The sequence below is a fragment of the Giraffa tippelskirchi genome, chromosome 3, assembly GCF_054371585.1.
Source record: "Giraffa tippelskirchi isolate mGirTip1 chromosome 3, T2T-mGirTip1v1.2.pri, whole genome shotgun sequence".
In the NCBI taxonomy this organism is placed as follows: Eukaryota; Metazoa; Chordata; class Mammalia; order Artiodactyla; family Giraffidae; genus Giraffa; species Giraffa tippelskirchi.
In genome coordinates, this window is record NC_137277.1 from 109,417,591 (window position 1) to 109,443,524 (window position 25,934).

General features: G+C 35.8%; 1 protein-coding gene and 1 pseudogene across 9 annotated transcripts in view; one reads left to right on the forward strand and one right to left on the reverse strand.

Annotated features, from left to right (window-relative positions):
• The window catches only part of ORC4 (origin recognition complex subunit 4), a 100,112-nt gene that overhangs the window by 62,336 nt on the left and 11,842 nt on the right, over window positions 1-25,934 (forward strand). For 3 of the 9 annotated variants that reach the window (XM_081580551.1, XM_081580550.1, XM_081580554.1), the window contains 6 exons: window positions 1,267-1,342; window positions 1,893-1,978; window positions 6,136-6,184; window positions 8,030-8,181; window positions 13,945-14,118; window positions 23,256-23,342. In XM_081580551.1, coding sequence (XP_081436677.1) covers window positions 1,267-1,342; window positions 1,893-1,978; window positions 6,136-6,184; window positions 8,030-8,181; window positions 13,945-14,118; window positions 23,256-23,342 — 624 coding nt within the window. Of the gene's footprint in view, window positions 1-393; window positions 662-1,266; window positions 1,343-1,892; window positions 1,979-6,135; window positions 6,185-8,029; window positions 8,182-13,944; window positions 14,119-23,255; window positions 23,343-25,934 lie in introns of all 9 variants that reach the window. The other 6 variants (XM_081580555.1, XM_081580557.1, XM_081580556.1 and 3 more) reach the window with 3 other exon arrangements.
• LOC145544072 (U2 spliceosomal RNA) lies at window positions 8,802-8,969 on the reverse strand (annotated as a pseudogene).

Consider the following 25,934-nt stretch of genomic DNA (forward strand, 5'->3'; position numbering starts at 1 on the left):
TCCTTTTTGTCCTCATTAAGTTTGATGCCACTTTTGTTGTATATATAGCCTAATTTCCTGAGCTATATATTTTGTGATAGTACCCTTCTACTTCTATTTTCATGTTAGCAAGAATAATCCATCGCGCTTCCTTTTTAAAATCTTCTTGTTTTTTCTTAATTCTATTTATTTTCAAATTTCAGAAAATATATGTAGTAAATATGAAGAGATACATATGATAGTGTAGTATGAATGATAAGATGTCACAAATAAAAATTATAAAGAATGTTAAGTATGTGTCATAGAAAACTGTAATTATAAAAATGTGAAGCTTTATAATTGAACAGTTTAAGATGGTTTAACACTTTCTGAGTATTTTTAGTAGCAATTATTATTATATTTTGGGCTTCCCAGATGATGCTAGTGGTAAAGAACCCACCTGCCAGTGCAGAAGACATGAGACATGGGTTCGATCCCTGAGTCGGGAAGATCTCCTGGAGAAGGGAATGGTGACCCATCTCAGTATTCTTGCCTGGAAGATTTCATGGACAGAGGAGCCTGGCAGGCTACTGTTCTTGGAGTTGCAAAGAGTTGGACATGACTGAAGCAACTTAGCACGCACACACTTTATATTTGAAGTATATTGCTAGTAGTAATAATTTTTATTATTGTGAGATCTAAGGTACTAATTTAATAAGGGCTTTCTCTGCTTACCTAACAACTAACAAAGGCAACATCTCATATTTAGCTTAACCTCTTTATTTCTTTTTTGATTTTCATTTCAACGTAACATGCAAAGTAGTTCACAGTATTTCACAGAAATTGATGTATTGAGGGTAGGTATTTTGCAGTCATTTAGTATTGTTCTGGTACTTATTTTCAATAGCTTTTAACTGATTTCAATAATAATTTTGTAGAGTCAGTACTGTAGACATGTAATGAACTGACTGAGACGTAAAGTTCTTAAATGCCTATAGTTTTATGTGACTTCTACTGCAAAGAAGTATTTCCTTTGAAAACTTAAGGGTTATTTCTAAACATTTATCAGAAGTTTGGGTAGCTGATTGAGAGAATGTGGCATCAGTCCTGGTTCTGACATCTTACTAAATCAGACATTAGAAGTTCTGGTTGAACTTTCTGTCTATAGAGAATCTGCGAATTTAATTGTTAATTTTAAATGACAGCTATTAATATTCTGTTCCTATTACTCATAGCTTAAAAAAGAATATGGGCTTATCATCTTTTACTTGTTATTAAATATTTCATAAACATTTTAATATTATTTAGTTAATAAACCATGCTTTGCAAGAACTAATGGAAGTAGAAGGAGTGAGTGAAAACGTATTGCAAGTTCACTTAAATGGTAAGTATGTTCTCATTTTGCCATTGGAATGATGTAAACATATGAGCTTTTTTACATTATGAGACTAAATATACTCATATATTTTAAATCTGCATTAATAACTAAAACTAAATCTTTGTTTAACAGACTTTTACTTTAGCACACTGTGCACAATATTTTTAGAAATTTAAAAAAATTATTAATAAAGGCACATAAAGTCTCATTTTTTTGTATTGATTTTTTTTAATTTATTTAATTTTAATTGGAGGCTAATTACAGTATTGTAGTGGTTTTGCCATACATTGACATGAATTAGCCATGGGTGTACATGTGTTCTTATCTTTTTTTTTTAAATAACACTAATTCCAAGTAAGATGGTTCTTTGAGTCTATTAAATGTTTTCACTATTAAATTTTAAAAAGGAAATAATGTAAACTAAAAAGTTTTGACTTTTTCTTCCTAGTTAAATTTTTAAAAGCATAAAAAAACTTACTTGACTAGAAAATAATCTGCATTGTATCAAATACTTATTTCATTTTTATGACCTACTTTTAAATGGGCTTTATTTCAGGACTGCTGCAGATCAATGATAAAATTGCCCTAAAGGAAATCACAAGACAGTTAAATCTGGAAAATGTAGTTGGAGATAAAGTTTTTGTAAGCATCATTTTCATTTTTTTATTAAATAGGATTCAAAGTAAAGTCTGTATAGCATGGACCTGTTTATATTTTGGAAGAGTAAAAATTGAAATATACAAGATTCTTATCATAAGAATGTACAATGTATAGGATGCATTTATTCATCAAATCTTTTAAGTTTAGACTTTGTGAAGTAGGTTTTATTGGTTATATTAGGGTTTCCTTGGTTGCTCAAACAGAAAAGAATCTGCCTGTAATGCAGGAGACCCGGGTTCAATCCCTGGGTCAGAAAGATTCCCTGGAGAAGGGAATGGCAGCCCACTCCAGTATTCTGGCCTGAAAAATCCTATGGACAGAGGAGATTGGTGGGCTACAGTCCATGGGATTGCAAAGAGTCAGACATGCCTGAGTGGCTTTCACTTTCACTTTTCATATTAGTTATAAAATAGTTGAAGAAATCAAGATTAGTTTAAATATTATCTGAGTTGTTTCTTTGTAAGACAAATATTCTGATCTCTACCCTTGGAGACAGATTAATTTGCTTTTAAAAATATTACACTCTGTTAGTCTATTTCTGGTCTTAGGAGACTTGGATAGCATGGGAGTAGTAGAAGATGTACTGAATTTGAAGCTACAAACAGTAGATTTGAGTCTTACCCTATAACTATTGACTACCTGTATATCTTGTCTAATAAGTACCTATGAATTACAGATCCCTCACCAGTTACATTGGCATTGTCTTATTATACTTCACACATTTATTCTAAAGATGAAAAGAAGTATAAAACATCATTTTTGTTTGTTTGTTTTTTAAATTGGATGCTAAGATACTGTGCAAATGTCAGTTATATAAAATGTTCTCAGAAAGATACCCACATCATTATTGTACCTTGGGATCTCAGGGCAGTAAACATAAATAACTTGATTAGAAATGTTTTGAAACTTATATTAAACTTTTTACCTATCAACTTGACTTATTAGGCTCAAGGGAAACATGATTAATTTAACTTGAAGCTGAGGTAATTTTCATCATGAAGTGACTCCTCAGCTTAATGCAATTGAAGTGGGTTCATTTCAGATTCATTTTCTGGTCACTGGTGATGATACAGTGGTATTCCTCTAAACTGTGTATTATGGACTGTAGTTAACACTGCCATTGTTGTGTGAGCCACCTAACATCTAGTAATTTTATTCTTTAAAAATTAACTATAAGTAAAGTTGAACTATGTATAAAATACATAGCTAGTGGGAAACTGCTGTATAACACATGGAGCTCAGCTCAGTGCTCTGTGATGATGGGCAAGAATGAAAGGGAGGCTCAAAAAGAAGGGGATATATTAATGTTTATACTTATAGCTGAATCATGTCATTATACAGCAGAAACTAAGACAACATTGTAAAGCAGTTGTCCTCCAGTTAATGAAAAGTTATCTATAAAATGTTGAGCCAGTGCTTTGTTACCTTCCATTATCTACAGGTTTTTGAAGTGCAAGTTCAAATGTTCCTTCTGAAATCTGTTGTTTTCCCCTTGTCCAGAATGTAGTGTAAAAGATAGTGGCCTCCTTGGCAAAGGAGAGTTACTGTTACATAGAATCCATTTGGCTTTTGGTTTCCAGTTGATGTAGGTTTGTGTTTCTAACTTTTCTAAATATTGCTATTTGTATTGGATTGTATGAAATAATAATGGCATAGCCGCTTATCATCCTAGTCATTACTATTGATATCATAATCCTCACATATACAGATTATTAGTTTAACTCCTACATTATATAGATTAGGCACCTGGAGGCTAAGAGACATAATTAGTGTGTCTAAAGTCATAAAATAACAAAGGCTAGACATTAAGAATCCAAGTCATTTAAACCCAGAGCCTTTCTGTTTTGTGTATTTAGAGCAAATTTGTATATACTTTTATACACACACACACATATGTACATGTATGTGTATACTTATATAAATATATACTTACATAAGTAAATTCTTATAATATGTGCATATGAATTTACCTAAGTATATACTTATTGTAAGGTGTAATAGTCTTTTAAAGAAATAAGGCTTCCCTGGTAATCCAGTGGTAAGAATCTGCCTACCAATGCAGGGGACACAGGTTCAACCCCAGGTCCAGGATGATTCCACATGCCACGGGGCAGCTAAGCCTGTGTGTCACAACTGCAGAGCCCACGTTCTAGATAGAGCTCATGCTCCGCAACCAGAGAGCCACAAAAATAAGAGCAGCACCCGCTCTTTGCAACTAGAGAAAGCCTGCATGCAGCAACAAAGACCCAGCACAGCTAAAAATAAATAAATTTAAATATATATATATAAATACCAAAAGATAAGCAATCTTTGAATAACTTTTGACCACTGATTTTCCAACAGTTTGTCTCTGAGCTTTTGTTTACATTATGGTAAATACCTCTTGCCCTACCTACTTTGGGAATAATATTTCTTGACAGCATGTAATGATCACAAAATATGTAGAAGCTCTTTAAAACATATGTTATGTCCGATCTCTCAACTGGGAAACAAACAAGTTGGGTATCTTTTGTCCTTTACATCTCAAGTTTAAAGTTGACTGTTTCTTTAAATTAAGAAATTTAAATGAGTAAAAATTAAGGACTTCAGTGAAAAAATATTTTATTAAGGCCTTTATCCACAAGCTGGAACATCTGGATAATGCATCTGCCACTCTATTAATTTCCACCCAGAATATTTAAATTGTACCCAAAAATGTATTGGCTGTGTTCCAAGTCAGTCAGTTCAGTTCAGTTCAGTCGCTCAGTCGTGTCCGATTCTCTGCGACCCCATGAATTGCAGCACGACAGGCCTCTCTGTCCATCACCAACTCCCGGAGTCTACCCAAACCCATGTTCATCGAGTCGGTGATGCCATCCAACCATCTCATCCTCTGTCGTCCCCTTCTCCTCCCGCCCCCAATCCTACCCAGCATTAGGGTCTTTTTCAATGAGTCAACCCTTCGCATGAGGTGGCCAAAGTATTGGAGTTTCAGCTTCAACATCAGACATTCCAATGAACACCCAGGATTGATCTCTTTTAGGATGGATTGGTTGGATCTCCTTGCAGTCCAAGGGACTCTCAAGAGTCTTCTCCAACACCACAGTTCAAAAGCATCAATTCTGCGGCACTCAGCTTTCTTCACCGTCCAACTCTCACATCCATACATGACCACTGGAAAAACCATAGCCTTGACTAGACGGACTTTTGTTGGCAAAGTAATGTCTCTGCTTTTAAACATGCTATCTAGGTTGGCCATAACCTTCCTTCCAAGGAGTAAGCGTCTTTTAATTTCATGGCTGCAGTCACCATCAGCAGTGATTCTGGAGCCCAAAAAAGTAAAGTCTGACACTTTTTCCACTGTTTCCCCATCTATTTCCCATGGAGTGATGGAACCAGATGCCATGATCTTAGTTTTCTGAACGTTGAGCTTTAAGCCAACTTTTTCACTCTCCTCCTTCACCTTCATCAAGAGGCTCTTTAGTTCTTCTTCACTTTCTGCCATAAGGGTGGTGTCATCCGCGTATCTGAGGTTATTGATATTTCTCCCGGCAATCTTGATTCCAGCTTGTGTTTCTTCCAGCCCAGCGTTTCTCATGATGTACTCTGCATATAAGTTAAATAAGCAGGGTGACAAGTAAGGACAGCCAAATTTGATATGATACATACAAATTCTATAATCTGCTCTTCAATAGAGAAACACCATTGTATTGTCTAATGTTTGAGGCAGGTTTCTTCTTCCTTGTCCTTTAGGATCTCATTCAAATTCATGGTCATTTTTTAGTGGTTCAGGTTTGAGACTCGCAACAGACTGACACATTTGAAGATACAAAATACAGTGAATTTCTTTTTTTCTCTGATTGTGTTTAGAGTATAGCAACTCTTAAAAACTGCCTTTGGTTAAATTTTTACAGATTTTATCCAGAAAATATAAAATTTTGAACATGGCATAATCCAATTTTCAGTGTTACGCCATCTCTACTTTTATATTAAAGTTTTAGATTGTAAGCATTCAAGAGATGGAGCTCAGAATCTGGCCAATGACTTTCATTTACTAAAAAAATAGATAAACTATCTATACAATGTCTGGAGTCATATAGCCCTCTTTTATTATTTATTTTGCTAAACTTCTAGTCATGGTGTCTTTTTTTGTTATTCAGGGTAGCTTTGCTGAAAACCTTTCATTTCTTCTGGAAGCTTTAAAAAAAGGTAAATATTAGCTTATTTAACAGTATCAATAGTTTAGCTTTATTTTTCCCTTAATCATATGTTTTATAGAAAATAAATATAAAAAAGAAATAATGACCACTGAAATCCCTATTAATAGTGATTATTCCAATTAACATTTTATTTCATATCTTTATTCACCTGTAGTATATCATTAGTATAATCTTTATAAGAATGAAATGTTTTTTATTTTATTGTGAGATATACATCTTTTTCACTTACTCATAGTATGTTGTAAGCATCTTTCCATGTCTAGATATTGAATGCATGATCATTTTTATGGTTCTCATATATCTCATTTTAAAAATATAAGCTATTTTAAAATTGTAACATAATAAATTATAACTTATTAATCAACAGCTATAAACTTTTATTTCTGACTTTGTATAATTAGAAAGAAATGCTTAAATGATCATCCAGATATCCTGGGGTAAATTTCAATGAGTAGAATACTGGGTTAAAAGGTTTCACATTTAAAAGTATAAATATTAATTACCAAATTACCCTAGAAGATCCATTTTCTAAACCTATTTTAAAGTACTTTTTTTTTCAGAACTTCAAAAGCGATTTTTTTGTTTGCTTTTTTAATAGAAAAAAATTTTCAGTTTAATTTTGATAATTTCGGTACTCATGATGTTCATATCAAATTTTAATTGGCCACTGATATTTCCTGATTTGTGTTTTTCCTGTTCTTTGCTTTATTTTCGTGGTTTACCTCATACTTACTATGAGAATTCTTGCACTTGTTTTTTTTTCTTTTCTTAATTTTGGTTTGGACTTTTCTGATGAATAGAAGTTTTAAATTATTTACATAGTCAAAAGTTTTCTCTTCTTCACACTTTAAAGGCATTCACTTACATTTTCATCCAGTATGTACACTTATAATTCCTAATTTAGCTGGAATTTGTTTTGGAAAGGTGTAAAGTGGAGTTGGCTTGAATATACCAATTCTCACATTGTTATGTAATACTTTATTTTATCAGAAATGAAATTTCTGTCTTATGTAGGTCTATGTCTAGACTTCTGAATGGTCCCTGTGGTTTTAATCTCTTTCAGGTTAATGTATATGTTTTATTATCTTTTAGATAGTATTATCCAAGCTATAATATCTGATAATATTAATAATTAAAATAATTATTAATTAACCTGTTTATTACCAGGTTGTTTTCACTTGTTTATGCAGATATAAAGCCTTTCACCTTAAGGAAACAGTGCTTGTTCTCCTAAAGCACTTTCCATTGTTGTAGTGAGAAAAATGAATCCAGAGTCATGTGGAAGTTTTCCCTATTTTTGAAATGTTGACATTATCATTAGTAGGAGTTAAAGTAGCTTTGGTTAAACTTCATAGTGTTACCATTGTTTATAAAAATTATTTCCAGGGAAGATTTACTTTACATGTCTAACTAAAAGTGAGTCTATTTTGAAGTAATAGTTTTATGTACTTTTATATTTAATCCCAAAGTATTTTAGTCTATGTTGGTTAAAAAATCTTTGTCCATTTTCTGATGATACAAGAATTACTTACATAATTTAAAAAAACAATTGTCTTCAGTCATTTAAATGATTTTCTTAACTTTTCATCAATAAAGCTACTAGAAGTCTGGTAATTAGACTGAATTACTTGAGGGCAATAGGAGCTATTTTGTCTTTTGAATAATTTTTTTGTTGAATAATTGTACATGCATTGCTAAGTGCCCTACCCAGAGTAGGTTAAAAATGTACTTTTGTTGGATTGAATTTTAGAAAATGAAACGTACTAAGTAGTTTGGAAATTTAAAAAAGGTTGATATAACTGGTTATTAGTATAAAACTCTTATTTTCTCTTAGGTGACCGGACTAGCAGTTGCCCAGTGATCTTCATATTAGATGAATTTGATCTTTTTGCTCATCATAAAAACCAAACACTCCTCTATAACCTTCTTGACATTTCTCAGTCTGCACAGACTCCAGTAGCAATTATTGGTCTTACATGCAGATTGGTAAGTCTTTCTATTTAAAAAAAATTGATTATAATATTTAGAAAATTAAAGCTTAATTACTGACTTAGTTACTATGTAGCTCACTAATGTATTTAATTAGTGCTTGGCACATTTATGCCACTTTTTAACTCAAAGGAAACAGGGAAACATTTATCACACATGCTTGTAGGCTAATACCTCTTTCCATTTCACTCAGATTACTGAATAAAAAATGTGAAGTGAGATTTTGCTAATAAATATTATATAATTCTACATTAGTAAATAAAGACAAAGTTAACCTCACCACCATTTTATAAAATTGCTAATGGTTTCTCATGCTTTTTATATTTAAGATTCTTTCCATAGTTTAAAAGTGCTTGGACTCAGCTCAAAATGATACTAACCCAACTTTGTAGGTGCACGTCTCTGGAAATGGAAAGGATTATTTCTGTCAGGTTATCATAGTAGTCAGTAGCTTCTTTGCTCCTTGGCAGATTTTAGAATGATTTTAATTAAAGTCTTAATGTCACTGTCACATTACTTTGTGAAGACTCCATGCATGTTAAACCTTGTGTACTTTCAGACAGTTTATGTAGGTATATTTGTGTTTACTCTGTCTTTTTTTTAAAATTGTCCCTGGAAGTGGGTGTACCATTCTTGAAAGTACTGCAATACCAGATCAATGGGTAGAGTGGATGGAGCAAGCTCCCTTTCCATCTCCTAGTTCCAGAAATACATTTCATTCATTGTTCTCAGAATATGTATCAGATACTAAGCTGACAAGAATATAAGGCCAAAAAGCATTATGTTTACCTTCTTTTACTCTCCTTATATGAACTTTCTTATTGAATTCAGGTAAAACTGGTATTTAAGAGTCATCTTAATACTGATACGAGTCATCTTAATACTAATACTATGGCTGCCATGCATTCATAATTTTTAACCTTTTTCTTCCTTCATTTTTAGCAGGCTTATGTCAAGCCCTTTCACTTATTTTCCTTTTCTACAGCTGCTTCTCTTTTTTAGAAATGTGAAGCGCTTTACTAAGTCATCTTTCAACAGTCCTGCTAGTACTGTTTCTCTAAAGTTCAGTTCAGTTCAGTCGCTCAGTCGTGTGCGACTCTTTGTTGACTATGAGGGCTACTCCATTTCTTCTAAGGGATTCCTGCCCACAGTAGTAGATATAATGGTCTTCTGAGTTAAATTCACCCATTCCAGTCCATCTTAGTTTGCTGATTCCTAGAATGTCGATGTTCACTGTTGCCATCTCCTTTTTGACCTCTTCCAATTTGCCTTGATCCATGGACCTAACGTTCCAGGTTCCTATACAATATTGCTCTTTACAGCACTGAACCTTGCTTCTATCACCAGTCCCATCCACAACTGGGTGTTGTTTTTGCTTTGGCTCCATCTCTTCATTCTTTCTGGAGTTATTTCTCCACTGATCTCCGTAGCATATTGGGCACTTAACCGATCTGGGGAGTTCATCTTTCAGTGTCCTATCTTTTACCTTTTCATACTGTTCATGTTTCATACTTTTCATACTGTTCATCTGATCGCATGGACCACAGCCTTGTCTAACTCAATGAAACTAAGCCATGCTGTGTGGGGCCACCCAAGATGGATGGGTCATGGTGGAGAGGTCTGACAGAATGTGGTCGCTAGAGAAGGGAATGGCAAACCACTTCAGTATTCTTGCCTTGAGAACCCCATGAACAGTTTCTCTAAAGAGTAGCTTTCTATGTCCTCCTTCCCCAGTACTTTAGAGCTTTTGATGTATGCTTTCATAATAAGCCTCTCTCAGACTAAATCTGGCTGGTTCTCCACATATCTTTATTCTTCTTTCTGAAAAATAGCAATATAACTACTGGTTAAGGAAGCATGTTCCTTCTTCCTAAAAGCTCTTCCTTTGGATGGAAGTGGCAATGGCAGATCCTGTTGTCCCAGCGAGGACCCAAATAAAGGGTTAGTGGCTCCTTAGCAGAGGCTCTTTTTTATTCTGTATGTTTAATTTTCCAACTGTGTAACTCCAACTGTGTGATTGAAGTCCATCTAGGTGTCCGTTTTTAGAGGGAAAGAGCAGAAGGATTGATGGAGTAGTGAGTTTGCTAGCAAAGCTCTTTGCATCAGGTGGCCAGAGTTTTGGAGTTCAGCTTCAGTACCAGTCCTTCCAATGAATATTCAGGATTGATTTCTTTTAGGATTGACTGGTTTGATCTCTGTGCAGTCCAAAGGATCCTCAAGAGTCTTCTCCAGCACCACAATTCAAAGGCATCAATTTTTTGGCACTCAGCCTTCTTTATGGTCCAACTCTCACATCTGTACATGACTACTGGAAAAACCGTAGCTTTGACTATACAGACGTCTATCTTTTCCCATTCCCAAGTTAAGGCTCTTAATTCTGTTTGCCCAGTGTTGCTTCCACTACTTTTCAACCACCTACCCAGAAGGGTGATCTAAAACTCCTTCTTAGTAGAAAATTAATGTATAGTATTTCTGAAATAACTTGTAATTCTCTTATGCTGACACTGTATTTTTCTGTACCTGTAAAAACATCTCAGCACCCTCCCACTTCAAGCCCCAAACTATTAATCTTTCGTGTCTTCCTTCCCAATTAGCCATGATGCCTTAAATTCTTCCCTATGTATCATTGGTTTCTTAACCTAGAGTCGTCTGGGTAGATTTGAAATTCCATATTCCTGGGCCTCACCACCTTTTTGTTTCTCGTTTTTCTACAAAACTGACACAAAACTTGCTCCCTCTCTTAAGGGAAAATACCACATAGTTTCTCAAATGTTACTATAAAAGAGCCAGAAGACAGGATAATTTATTTTACCAATGTAATCCTATATTCCTGCCAGTTTCCTTTTCTATACTTTATTTCTTGCATCTAGTATCAGTTCAGTTCAGTCGCTTAGTCGTGTCCGACTCTTTGCGATCCCATCAACCGTAGCACGCCAGGCCTCCCTGTCCATCACCAACTCCCTGAGTCCACCCAAACCCATGTCCATCGAGTCGGTGATGCCAGCCAGCCATCTCATCCTCTGTCGTCCCCTTCTCCTCCTGCCCTCAATCTTTCTCAGCATCAGGGTCTTTTCCAGTGAGTCAGCTCTTCGCATGAGGTGGCCAAAGTATTGGAGTTTCAGCTTCAACATCAGTCCTTCCAATGAACACCCAGGACTGACTCCTTTAGGATGGACTGGTTGGATCTCCTTGCAGTCCAAGGGATCTCAAGAGTCTTCTCCAACACCACAGTTCAAAAGCATCAATTCTTCGGCGCTCAGCTTTCTTTATAGTCCAACTCTCACATCCATATATGACTACTGGAAAAACCATAGCCGGACCTTTGTTGGCAAAGTAATGTCTCTGCTTTTCAATATGCTGTCTAGGTTGGTCATAACTTTCCTTCCAAGGAGTAAGCGTCTTTTACTTTCATGGCTGCAATCACCATCTGCAGTGATTTTGGAGCCCAGAAAATAAAGTCAGCCACTGTTTCCACTGTTTCCCCATCTATCTGCCATGAAGTGATGGGACCGGATGCCATGATCTTAGTTTGCTCAGTGTTGAGCTTTAAGCCAACTTTTTCACTCTCCTCTTTCACTTTCATCAAGAGCCTCTTTAGTCCCTCTCTTTTTGCCATAGTCCCTCTCTTTTTGCCATAAAGGTGGTGTCATCTGCATATCTGAGGTTATTGACATTTCTCTCGGCAATCTTGATTCCAGCTTGTGCTTCATCCAGCCTAGAATTTCTTATGATGTACTCTGCATATAAGTTAAATAAGCAGGGTGACAATATACAGCCTTGACGTACTCCCTTTCCTATTTGGAACCAGTCTGTTCTATGTCCAGTTATAACTGTTGCTTCCTGACCTGCATACAGGTTTCCCAAGAGGCAGGTCAGGTGGTCTGGTATTCCCATCTCTTTAAGAATTTTCCACAGTTTATTGTGATCCACACAGTCAAAGGCTTTGGCATAGTCAAAAAAGAAGAAGTAGATGTTTTTCTGGAACTCTCTTGCTTTTTCGATGATCCATCGGATGTTGGCAATTTGATCTCTGGTTCCTCTGCCTTTTCTAAAATCAGCTTGAACATCTGGAAGTTCTTGGTTCACGTATTGCTGAAGCCTGGCTTGGAGAATTTTAAGCATTACTTTACTAGCGTGTGAGGTGAGTGCAATTGTGCGATAGTTTGAGCATTCTTTGGGATTGCTTTTCTTTGGGATTGGAATGAAAACTGACCTTTTCCAGTCCTGTGGCCACTGCTCAGTTTTCCAGATTTGCTGGCATATTGAGTGCAGCACTTTCACAGCATCATCTTTCAGGATTTGAAATAGCTTAACTGGAATTCCATTACCTCCACTAGCTTTGTTCCTAGTGATGCTTTCTAAAGCCCACTTGAATTCACATTCCAGGATGTCTGGCTCTAGTTGAATGATCACACTTTCATGATTATCTGGGTCGTGAAGATCTTTTTTGTACAGTTCTGTGTATTCTTGCCACTTCTTCTTAATATCTTCTGCTTCTGTTAGGTCCATACAATTTCTGTCCTTTATTGAGCCCATCTTTGCATGAAATGTTCCCTTGGTATCTCTAATTTTCTTGAAGAGATCTCTAGTCTTTCCTATTCTGTTGTTTTCCTCTGTTTCCATTGACTTTGGAGGAAGGCTTTCTTATCTCTCCTTGTTATTCTTTGGAAATCTACATTCAAATGGATATATCTTTCCTTTTCTCCTTTGCTTTTGGCTTCCTGTCTTTTCACAGCTATTTGTAAGGCCTCCTCATACAGCCATTTTGCTTTTTTTCATTTCTTTTTCTTGGGGATGGTCTTGATTCCTGTCTCCTGTACAATGTCATGAACCTCCATCCATAGTTCATCAGGCATTCTGTCTATCAGATCTAGTCCTTTAAATCTATTTCTCACTTCTACTGTATAGTCATAAGGGATTTGATTTAGGTCATACCTGAATGGTCTAGTGTTTTTCTCCACTTTCTTCAATTTAAGTCTGAATTTGGCAATAAGGAGTTCATGATCTGAGCCACAGACAGCTCCCGGTCTTGTTTCTGCTGACTGTATAGAGCTACTCCATCTTTGGCTGCAAAGAATATAATCAATCTGATTTCGGTGTTGACCATCTGGTGATGTCCATGTGTAGAGTCTTCTCTTGTATATAGCTTCAGCTTAATGTGTATAGTTTAGTGAACTGAATTTTTCTTCATTACATATGCTGCTGCTTGAGTTTTTGTTACATAACACGATGAAAATAATGTTGTAAGTTTTCATGAATGTTAATTATTAAGTCTAACGACATTTTATAATCTTAATTTTTGTATATGAACTTCATAGACTGTAATTCCTCATTGAGACTCTTCATGTTACTCTGGCATATAGCTATATTCACTATGGTTATAATTTTTTAGCAATTATTGTAGGTCTTGCAGTGTTAAAGATTAGCTGAGAAAAACATAATTAGAAATGGTTAATCTTGACATCACCAGGCCTACAAGTGCTTAGAAGACAATTAAAAGTAGCTTGTATTAACAATATTTTTAGAGGTTTGGTTTATTTACAAGTCACATTGTCTTATCTGTACTAACTTGTAGTCCCAAGTATATCAAGGGAATAATTAAAGTCTTTAGAAGCTTGCATAGGTTTTTTTTTAATGCTTAATTGTGTATTACAGGGTAAGCATTGCTAATTATAAGTGATTGCTCAAATCCTTATACCTGTAACATTGGTATGGTTATTTTAAACATGCCTCTCACGGAGATTTTTGTTTGTTTTTAAGGATATTTTGGAACTCTTAGAAAAAAGAGTGAAGTCACGATTTTCCCACCGGCAGATACACTTAATGAATTCATTTAGTTTTCCACAGTATCTTAATATATTTAAAGAACAATTATCTCTACCTTTGGTATTTCCAGAAAAGATTTTCGCCGAGAAATGGAATGAGAATGTAGAGGTAATTTGGAACAAAGAGTATAATATTAAAGAAATTCTTGTGTCTTGCTATACCATTTGAAAGCAGTTGAAACTTGAAAATTTTTATAATCTGTAAATTAGCATAACGTTTCTAATGTTGCTGTGCATAAAACTGCGTTAATATATACTCTTGTGTGTATTTTATTTTAAAAAACAGTTTAAATGTCATACTTCCTGTTGTTTTTCTCAAAAGAACTTTTATGAGATTTGCTTTATATCTTGTTTATATTTTAGATTACTTTGTTAATGAATTTCATAATTAAATATTTTCTTTATTTTACAAGTTTAGCAATATACTAACTTAGTAAGGTTCATACATACCTGTAGAGTGTGGATTTTTCTTTTCCATTTCTTATGAACAGCTTAAGCTTTTTGCTTCTTGGATCTCTTAAGATGATTTTAGACTGGCACCTTTGGTTATCTTATCTCTATTGACAAATCCCATCTTTGAGTTCTTGCATTTACTAAACCTTGTGGACTCTGTAAATTTATTTAAGTTGATGAGCATAACTTGTGCAGGCTATTGTTGTATCAGCTAAGCATACTAGCATCCATTTATCTTATACTGACAAGTTTTAATTGTTAGGGAGAAGGGAGAGAGTGTATGTATGTGAATATGTGATTAATAATGTGTTTGGAAAACAGTGTTCCTGAGTAAATCTCACAGATTAAAAATATGGGCCTTGTAGAAAATATTGGAGTCCTTGGTTTTGTAAGAATTGGGAATAACTGGTCTATAATATTAAATGCTAATGTGTGAGGATGATTAGGTCTGCTTAGAGTTATACAGTCTATTGGAGGAGCAAATGGCAACCCACTCCAGTATTCTTGACTGGGAAATCCCATGGTCAGAGGAACCTGATGGGCTACAGTCCATGGGGTCACAAAGAGTTAGACACAACTGAGCAACTAAACAGCAGACATAACAGAGTCTATATTCACTGGCTCTAAAAAGATTGTTTTATTTTATAGCAATAATGGTAGTTTATATTCTTTTTACTATAAAATCTTTAATATCGATACCAAATTAAAAGTGAGACTGCATTTATTTTGCTCTTTAACAATTTTTTTTTTCCCATCTTTGTTGAGGTATGTTTGACAAATTAGAAATTGTTCATATTAAAGTGTACAACTTGATGTTTTGGTATACATTGTGAAATACCACAGTCAAGCTATTTAACATATCCATCACCTCATATAGATTTCTTTCTTTTCTCATTTTTTTTTTTTAATTTTGTGATAAAACAGTTAGGTTTTATCTTCTAAGCAAATTTCAAGTACATAGTACTATATTGTTAACTATAATCATGTTACTGCACATTACATGTGCAGAACTTACTCAGCTTGCATAACTGAAACTTGATTCTTATTTTGATCTTAAAATACTCTGCTCATGTAAGCACTCTTAATTTTGACATTGTTTTTAAAATTAAAATCTCATATAATAAAATTTAATCAGTGCTTAAGAATACATGATAAAAGGTAGAATTTTCCCTTATGTTCATGCCCATCTTCCCTCCTTTCACTGCAAAATAATTTTTGATTTATAGCATTTCAGACCTTATGTACATGCTGAAGTTGTTTTTACATGAAGGATTCAAACCTTAAATGTTATTCTCTGGTTTATCTTTTTTACTTTGATCTACCTTTGTTCTGATTGTTAATTGCATATTATTTTTCCTAATATAACTATACAGAATTTTATGTCAAAATAATTGAATGTTTTCCTTAAAACCCAGATATTGCATCATGCTATAACTAGTAAGTCTTCCCTTCTACCCTCCTCCCCAAATTAATTTTGCCTGGAACTCAGATATTTACTACATCATGTAAGTTTTTCTTGATACGACATCTGACTGAAGGATTCCATGCTTTATGAACACTTTATAGTTGGTGCTCTTATATTGTTTTTTTCTTTTCCTGAGTCTGAAGTGCATCAGGGCTCTGGATCTTTGGCCTGTGAATCCACTTTTGAGTGTGTCAGAATCTTTCACCTTTTCTAAATCTTGAAGTGATTGTCATGTTAACAATAGTTATTTTTCTGATTTCTTTAGTGATCAGATGCAATCTTTCCTAGTATTTAAATGTCTGTAATTTCCCAGGGCTTTTTTTATTCTTATCTCTGCTCACTTTCTTTTCCTAAAATGACTCCATAAGCATTGATTGTACTGTCCTGTCCTGGATCTTTCTGTCCTTCCCTGCTGTATTGCATTCTGAGCATCTTACATTGGATATATAAAGGAAGTAGATGGTGACAGTTTCTGTGAAGTATAACTTTTGATGACTCAGAAAATGGTAAGCATGTGATAACAGAGTTGCTTGCCCATATTTTTTTTTTGTCCTTTTCTGAGAACTGAGTTAAGGGGCAGGATGATAGGAATGAATGTGAAAACACTCCAGTTATCTTTTTGATTATTTTATGGTTCTTTCTTTCTTAAGGTAGAACTAGTACCACTGGAGTTTCTGTCTCTTAGCACTGATATTTTCTTGCCCCGTCCTAATCATCATTTGCCACCTCCCTTTGGAATATGCCCAGAAACAAAAACAAACAAACAAAAAAAAGCCCAGAAAACTAAGTATACTATATTTTCTGGAGTTAAAACTGTATGTCTCTGCTTCCCACTGGAAGAAGATCCAGATTCAGGAGTAAGTTCCAGTCTAACAGAATGAATTCTCCAAGCCAGGTTTCAACAGTACATGAACTGTGAACTTCCAGATGTTCAAGCTGGATTTAGAAAAGGCAGAGGAACCAGAAATCACATTGCCAACATGTGCTGGATCATTGAAAAAGCAAGAGAGTTCCAGAAAAACATCTACTTCTGCTTTATTGACTATGCAAAAGCTTTTGACTGTGTGGATCACAATAAACTGTGGAAAATTCTTAAAGAGATGGGAGTACCAGGCCACCTGACCTGCTTCCTGAGAAATCTGTATGCAGGTCAGGAAGCAGCAATTAGAACTGGACGTGGAACAACAGACTGGTTCCAAATTGGGAAAGGAGTACATCAAAGCTGTATATTGTCACTCTGCTTATTTAACTTATATACAGAGTACATCATGAGAAACGCTGGGCTGGCTGAAGCACAAGCTGGAATCAAGATTGCAGGGAAGAAATATCAATAACCTCAGATATGCAGATGACACCTCCCTTATGGCAGAAAGTGAAGAGCCTCTTGATGAAAGTGAAAAAGGAGAGTGAAGAAGTTGGCTTAAAGCTCAACATTCAGAAAACTAAGATCATGGCATCCGGTCCCATCACTTCATGGCAAATAGATGGGGACACAATAGAAGCAGTGAGACACTTTATTTTCTTGGATTCCAAAGTCACTACAGATAGTGACTGCAGCCATGAAATTAAAAGACACTTGCTCCTTGGAAGAAAAGTTATGACCAACCTAGACAGCATATTAAAAAGCAGAGGCTTTACTTTGCCAACCAAGATCCATCTAGTCAAAGCTATGGTTTTTCCAGTAGTCATGTACGGATGTGAAAGTTGGACTATAAAGAAAGCTGAGCACCGAAGAATTGATGCTTTTGAACTGTGGTGTTGGAGAAGACTCTTGAGAGTCCCTTGGACTGCAAGGAGATCCAACCGGTCCATCCTAAAAGAAATCAGTCTTGAATATTCATTGGAAGGACTGATGTTGAAGCTGAAACTCCAATACTTTGGCCACCTGATGCAAAGAACTGACTCATTGGAAAAGACCCTGATGCTGAGAAAGATTAAAGTCAGGAGGAGAAGGGGATGACAGAGGATGGGATGGTTGGATGACATCATTGACTCAATGGACATGAGTTTTTGTAACTCCAGTAGTTGGTGATGGACAGGGAAGCCTGGTGTGCTCCAGTTAATGGGGTCGCAAAGAGTCGGACACGACTGAGCTACTGAACTGAACTGAATGGGTTGAACTAAATACACTATCCTAGTTATTATAGTCCCCAATCCGTTGTTACTGTTTTTAGTCTTTATCTTATTCAGGGAAGCTATCTAGTCCCTTTTTGCCAATATCATTTGGAATATGCTAATAAATGAGCTTCAGTTGAAGAAAAAAATTAAAATGTCAGCACCATGGCCAGAGGTCTTGCCTGAAAATGGGGTTTTGCATTGAAGGAGCTATCCTTTCTCTCAGTGCTGACTATCCAGCAAGTTTTTTCTAATTCCAGGCTTAAACAAAAAGCAAAGGTATAGCTAACAAGTCACCGTGGAATCACATCCAAGAAATATCTTCATGATAGGCTTAACCTAGACATCCTACCAACTTGAATGTTTGTTTTAGCCCTATGCAAATGTGTAAGTAAGCAGGATAAACACCATCTCAGCAAGACAGTGTAAGAAAAATCTCCGTGTAAAAGCATCTTAAAAGGACCATGGCTAATTCTCTTCAAGGAAGTTCCCACAAAGTGCTATAGCTAAGTTCAAGAAAGATACTGTGCTCTCTTAACCTTTCAGTTAACAGGAGGTGAGAATGTTTAACAGGAACTAACTAGGAGACTTGGTACCTATACTGCTGCCAGTAAGTTGTCCCTGGAGCAGCATGAATCCTGCTGTTCCTATATAACATTGCTGTTCCCCTATAACATTCTCCTGAGAAACTGCCTGTGAAGCACACTGCAGTAAACATGTTAACAAGTTGTTTCTGTAACTGCTACTCCTGTACTAATTGGTGAAAAGGGACTCGACAGCTTCCATGAATAAGGTAAAGATAAAAAGAGTAGCAAGGGTTGGGGACTATAATAACTAGGATAGTATATTTACTGAGAGCATAAAACTTCATCCCATTAGACTGGAATTTATTCCTGAATCTGGGTCTTCTTCCAGTGGGAAGTAGAAACATACAGTTTTAACTCTAGAAAATACAGTATACTTAGTTTTCTGTGCTTTTTTTTGTTATTGTTGTTAAAGAATTCTTATTCCTTGCAGATGATTTTTGAAAAATTTTATCAATCTTAGCCAAGCCTTTTTTGTCTCTGCCAACTCTGAATTTACTGTTCTTCCATCTAATCTTTTCTTCGGTGCCAAATGAACCTCACAGTTCATTGATCCTTATTTACTGTTTTTAGTCTTTTCTTTCTCTCTTAAAGGGCTTGCTGTTGCTGTATAAACAGGGCCAAATACCCTTTGGAAGTACACCAGATAAGCGTAAAATAATAAAGCAATACAAATTAAAAAAAACTTTTGGAAATTAACTGTAGTCCTTCTAAAATTGGACTCTTACCAAGTAACTTATAAAGTTGATATATTAAGTTTATATTTAGGTAGTGCTTTTTCAAATGGCCCTATTGATCTCTAAATTTCTGAAGCCATCAACCTTTCAAAATATATCTTAATTTAGTTATACAAAGTATATAGTTTTATTACCACTTCCCTCTTGAAGTGTGTCCCTCTTGTTTTCTTCCCGTGGTTTTATTGCTCTCCCTTGGATTCTGTTCACATGTTCAACATCTTTCTCAATTCCTTACTTTGCTCCTTCTTTTCCATTAACTTTTTTTTTTTTGAAAATTGTTTTATTTTTTTCTTTTTTAAAAATTTATTTATCTGTTTTTTTACTTTACAATATTGTATTGGTTTTGCCATACATTGACATGAATCCACCATGGGTGCACATGTGTTCCCCTTCCAGAACCCCCCTCCCACCTCCCTCCCATCCCATCCCTCTGGGTCATCCCAGTGGTGCACCAGCCCTGAGCACCCTGTATCATATCAGTAATGCAAGTTTCACTTCTGACTACATCTCCCTCTTCACTCTTCCTCAGACATTCTATTCCCTATAGTTTCATCTTTTCATTTTTTTTCTATCCCCTCTCCAACCCTTCATCTCTACTTCTCACCAGTAGATTCTCCATCAATGTGTCTTCTATAAATGTTTTTCTTTCTTGTCTTCACACCACTGTGCTAATTCAGACTCATTTTGTATCTTATATGGAGAATTGCAGTTATCTCCAATTAAGCTTTGCTGCCTTTGTCTTTCCATACAATCACTCTGCCAGTAACTGAACCTCAGGATGTTGTGACTATGCTTCTGACCATATGCCACAGTCTCCCTACAGTGCTCATGTTGTTCCCTATAATTTTAATGCTCTATCTTCTTTGTAGCCTGTATTACCTCATGCATTTTAAGCATTCTTTGTAATACTTTACCTTGTTTTTGAATGCTTGCTTCTCTGGTGGCTCAGTTCAGTTCACTTCAGTCGCTCAGTCGTGTCTGACTCTTTGCAACCCCATGAACCGCAGCACGCCAGGCCTCCCTGTCCATCACCAACTCCCGGACTTCACCCAAACCGATGTCCATTGAGTCAGTGATGCCATCCAACCATCTCATCCTATGGCATCCCCTTCTCCTCCTGCCCTCAATCTTGCCCAGCATCAGGGTCTTTTCCAGTGAGTCAGCTCTTTGCATCAGGTGACCAAAGTATTGGAGTTTCAGCTTCAGCATCAGTCCTTCCAATGAATATTCAGGACTGATCTCCTTTAGGATGACTAGTTGGATCTCCTTGCAGTCCAAGGGACTCTCAAGAGTCTTCTCCAACACCACCGTTCAAAAGCATCAATTCTTCGGCGCTCAGCTTTCTTTATAGTCCAACTCTCACATCCATACATGACTGCTGGAAAAAACCATAGCTTTGGCTAGATGGGTCTTTGTTGAGAAAGTAATGTCTTTGCTTTTTAATATGCTGTCTAGGTTGGTCATAACTTTCCTTCCAAGGAGTAAGCGTGTTTTCATTTCATGGCTGGAGTCACCATCTGCAGTGATTTTGGAGCCCCCCAAAAATAAAGTCAGCCACTGTTTCCACGGTTTCCCCATCTATTTCCCATGAAATGATGGGACCAGATGCCATGATCTTAGTTTTCTGAATGTTGAGCTTTAAGCCAGCTTTTTCACTCTCCTCTTTCATTTTCATCAAGAGGCTCTTTAGTTCTTCACTTTCTGCCATAAGGGTGTGTCAGCTACATATCTGACATTATTGATATTTCTCCCTGCAGTCTTGATTCCAGCTTGTGTTTCTTCCAGCCCAGCGTTTCTCATGATGTACTCTGAATATAAGTTAAATAAGCACGGTGATAATATACAGCCTTGATGTACTCCTTTCCCTATTTGGAACCAGTCTGTTGTTCCATGTCCAGTTCTAACTGTTGCTTCCTGACCTGCATACAGGTTTCTCAAGAGGCAGGTCAGGTGGTTGGGTTATTCCCATCTCTTTAAGAATTTTCTGCAGTTTATTGTGATCCACGCAGTCAAAGGCTTAGTCCAGTCACCTGAAGTAACAGGCAAATTTGGCCTTGGAGTACAGAATGAAGCAGGGCAAAGGCTAATAGAGTTTTGCCAAGAGAACACACGAGTCATAGCAAACACCCTCTTCCAACAACACAAGAGAAGACTCTACATGTGGACATCACCAGATGGCCAACACCAATATCAGATTGATTATATTCTTTGCAGCCAAAGATGGAGAAGCTCTATACAGTCAGCAAAAACAAGACCAGGAGCTGACTGTGGCTCACATCATGAACTCCTTATTGCCAAATTCAGACTTAAATTGAAGAAAGTGGAGAAAACCACTAGACCATTCAGGTATGACCTAAATCAAATCCCTTATGATTATACAGTGGAAGTGAGAAGTAGATTTAAGGGACTAGATCTGATAGACAGAGTGCCTGATGAACTATGGATGGAGGTTCGTGCCTTGTACAGGAGACAGGGATCAAGACCATCCCCAAGAAAAAGAAATGCAAAAAAGCAAAATGGCTATCTGAGGAGGCCTTACAAATAGCTGTGAAAAGACAGGAAGCCAAAAGCAAAGGAGAAAAGGAAAGATATATCCATTTGAATGTAGATTTCCAAAGAATAGCAAGGAGAGATAAGAAAGCCTTCCTCAGTGAACAATTCAAAGAAATAGAGGAAAGCAGTAGAATGGGAAAGACTAGAGATCTCTTCAAGAAAATTAGAGATACCAAGGGAACATTTCATGCAAAGATGGGCTCAATAAAGGACAGAAATTGTATGGACCTAACAGAAGCAAAAGATATTAAGAAGAGGTGGCAAGAATACACAGAAGAACTGTACAAAAAAGATCTTCACGACCCAGATAATCAGCATGGTGTGATCAATCACCTAGAGCCAGACATCCTAGAATGTGAAGTCAAGCGGGCCTTAGGAAGCATCACTACGAACAAAGCTAGTGGAGGTGATGGGATTCCAGTTGAGCTATTTCAAATCCTGAAAGATGATGCTGTGAAAGTGCTATATTCAATATGTCAGCAAATTTGGAAAACTTAGCAGTGGCCATAGGACTGGAAGTTTTCATTCCAATCCTAAAGAAAGGCAATGCCAAAGAATGCTTAAACTACCGCACAATTGCACTCATCTCACACGCTAGTAAAGTAATGCTCAAAATACAAGCCAGGCTTCAGCAATACATGAACCGTGAACTTCCAGATGTTCAAGTTGGTTTTAGAATAGGCAGAGGAACCAGAGATCAAATTGCAACGTCTGCTGGATCATTGAAAAAGCAAGAGTTCCAGAAAAACATCTATTTCTGCTTTATTGACTATGCTAAAGCCTTTGACTGTGTGGATCCAATAAACTGTGGAAATTCTGGTCGCTCAGTGGTGAAGAATCTGCCTGCCAGTGCAGGAGCCAGTGGTTCAATCTCTGAATCGGGAAGATCTCCTGGAGAAGGAAATGGCAACCCACTCCAGTAGTTCTGCCTGGTAAATCCCATGGATAGAGGAACCTTGCAAGCTGCAGTCCATGGGGTTGGAAAAGAGTAGGACACAACTGAGTGAGTAAACAACAACAAATAACCCTTATTCTCTGTTGCATTTACTACTACATTTTGATCATCCCACTACTGTGATTGAATAAATTTTATGGTAGCAAGGGTTATGTTTATCTTTGTGTCTTTGGAATTAACATAAAGGAAAGAGGATAAGGGGAAAATCAATATAGTAGAAATTTTTTTTTGATTTTTTGTTTTCCCCAAAAAGACCAGCACCTATTTAATAATGAATAAATACTGGATAGAGTTAATGAGGTACACCAACCCATGAGGCACAATATTATATTTAGGTTTTAAACTGCATTCTTCCTTAATTCTGTTTTGATTTTTTCCCTCTAGAGTCTCTCAGAAGATAGAAGTGTGAGAGAAGTGCTGCAGAAACATTTTAATGTCAGCAAAAACCTGCGTTCATTACACATGCTACTGGTTTGTATTAATTTTATTTTTATCACTCATTTTCTTTCACCAGGTAATTATGTTCTGATGGGAACTGGCTAAATCTCTTGATAAATTTTGGGAGAATTAACATATCTACTACATTAGGTCTTCCAGTTCCTGAATATGGTACATCTCTTCTTTTATTTAATTCTTTGATTTCTTTCATCATCATTTTATAATTCTCACCTCACAGATCCTGTGCATGTTTTCAGTGTATACTTAAGTGTTTGATTTCCTTTGAAACACTTGTAAATAATACTTTGTTTTTAATTTTGGCTTTAACATGCTCATTGTTAGTATATAGAAATGTGATTTTTTTGTGTGTTGATGTTATTTTCTGCAATGTTGCGGAACTCATTTACTTAAGATTTTTTTTTAATATAATAGACTCCTTGAGATTTTCTATATAGATAATCATGTCATCTGCAAATAGTTTTTCTTATTACCTTTCTAATTTTTATATGTTATATTTCTTTTTCTTGTCTTTTTTGCAGTGGCTAGAACTTCTTGTACTATGTTGAATTAGAATGGTGAGGGTGTATAATTGCCAAGCTTAGGGCAAAAGCTTTCAGTCTTTTACTATCAAATATGATATAAGCTGAAGGTTTTTAATACATGTTTTTTGTCAAGTTATGGCAATTCCCATGTATCCCTAAATTGCTGAGAGTTTGTTGTGATTGTGTTGGATTTTGCAAAATGTTTATATTTTGTATCAGTGAACATGATATATGACTTTTCTTGTTTAGCTTGTTATGTTGAACTACCTTGCTTGATTTTTTTGTTTTTGCCATTTCAAAATCTTTTTTACTGTAATGAGTAAATGGAAATCGAGTACACACACTTAAGTGCATGAAATGTGCAAATCACTTAACATGACCTGATTTTTTTTCATAGATATTTATTATGGTGTTATTTCTCACCTTCTAATATCTTGGATCCAAATGTTGAACTAGCTTTACATGCCTGGACAAATCCTACCTGGTCATGGTCTTTCACCATGTAATTATATCTTAATTTTAAACAGTATCAAGAAAGGCGTACTTAATTGTTCTGAAAAGTAAACTTCCTTCACTAAGAGTATTTGATACTATACTAATATTTCTAGAAAGTTATTTATTCATTATTATGAAAGGTATAGCAAATACCTTTCAAAGAGAAAATAATTTTGGTTTCATGAGTTTCTTTTTGGTCACTTCCATTTTATAATAATAATGGGTATCACTTATTAAATAGCACATAAGTCAGGTGACCTAGTTACTTTGTGTGTTAGTCGCTCAGTCATGTCTGACTGCGCGACCCCATGGACTATAGCCTACCAGGCTCCTCTGTCCATGAAATTCTCCAGACAAGAATACTGGAGTGCGTTGCCGTTTCCTGCTCTAGTTATTACCAGCATTATATCTTACCATTATATTAATCCTGTTTTTTTGTTGTTACTGTTTTTGGTGTGTTTTTTTTTATGTTTGGGTGTTAGTCTTACCTTTGAGGAAACTGATATTCTTTGAGGTTAAATAACTTACCCCATGTCACACAGCTAGTAGATAACAAACCCAGGACTCAAATCCAAGTCTCTCTGGCTTCAGGCTTATCCTGCTTTACTCTTACATGGTTCTGCCATGGTTTTGTTTTTTCTTTTTACAGATTCTCCTTCTCCATTTCTGGTTTTGCTTAGGAAACTTGAGAGAATTTTCCTCCCTATGTACTTACCCTCTGATTAGCACATCCTCCTCCCATTTATCAAAACCATACTGCCATTTTCAGCAATAGCTGTCTTTATCACAGAGGTACTACAGAGACTAAGAATTTTTAAAATAGAGACTTTAGTAATGTAGGTACCAATGTTTACTAACTTATGGTATTTGGAGGATACACACACACATATACACACAAACACATACCTCTCATGGAGAAGTGACAGGCTACCCACTACAGTATTCTTGGGCTTCCCTGGTGGCTCCATCAGTAAAGAATCCACTTGCAATGCGGGAGACCTGGCTTCAGTCCCTGGATTGGGAAGATACCCTGGAGGAGGGTGTGGCAACCTTGCCTGGAGGATTCCCATGGATAAAGGAGCCTGACGGGCTACAGTCCATGGGGTCACAAAGTCGTACATGACTAAATGACTAAGCACAGCACAGCATACTTTTTATTCTAGAAAAATGTCTGGCTCAAAATTGTCAACATGAAAAAACATAGTTTTGCTAGTTTCCTATTATATTTTTAATTCAAGGTGATGGCTCAATTTTTGTTTTAATTTTTCTTGTTTAAGAAAACTTTTATAATTGGTAGAAATTATAAAGAAAAAGAAAGATTGAGGTTAAATATAGTTTGGTAATTTTTCAAAAAAAATCATGAGTTATACACATGGGAAAAAATACCCTCAAATGCATAGCCTAAAGTTAATTTCAGATTGATAAACCTAAATATATGTATAAAAAACAAAACTTTTTTTGATTAGAAGAAAAATATGTTTGTATACTTGAAGTAGGGAAAGATTTCTTAGAGAAGTTACACAAATTACATGCCATAGGAGAAAAGATGGTTAATGTTAATTACATTGAATTTTTTGTTAAATGTCTG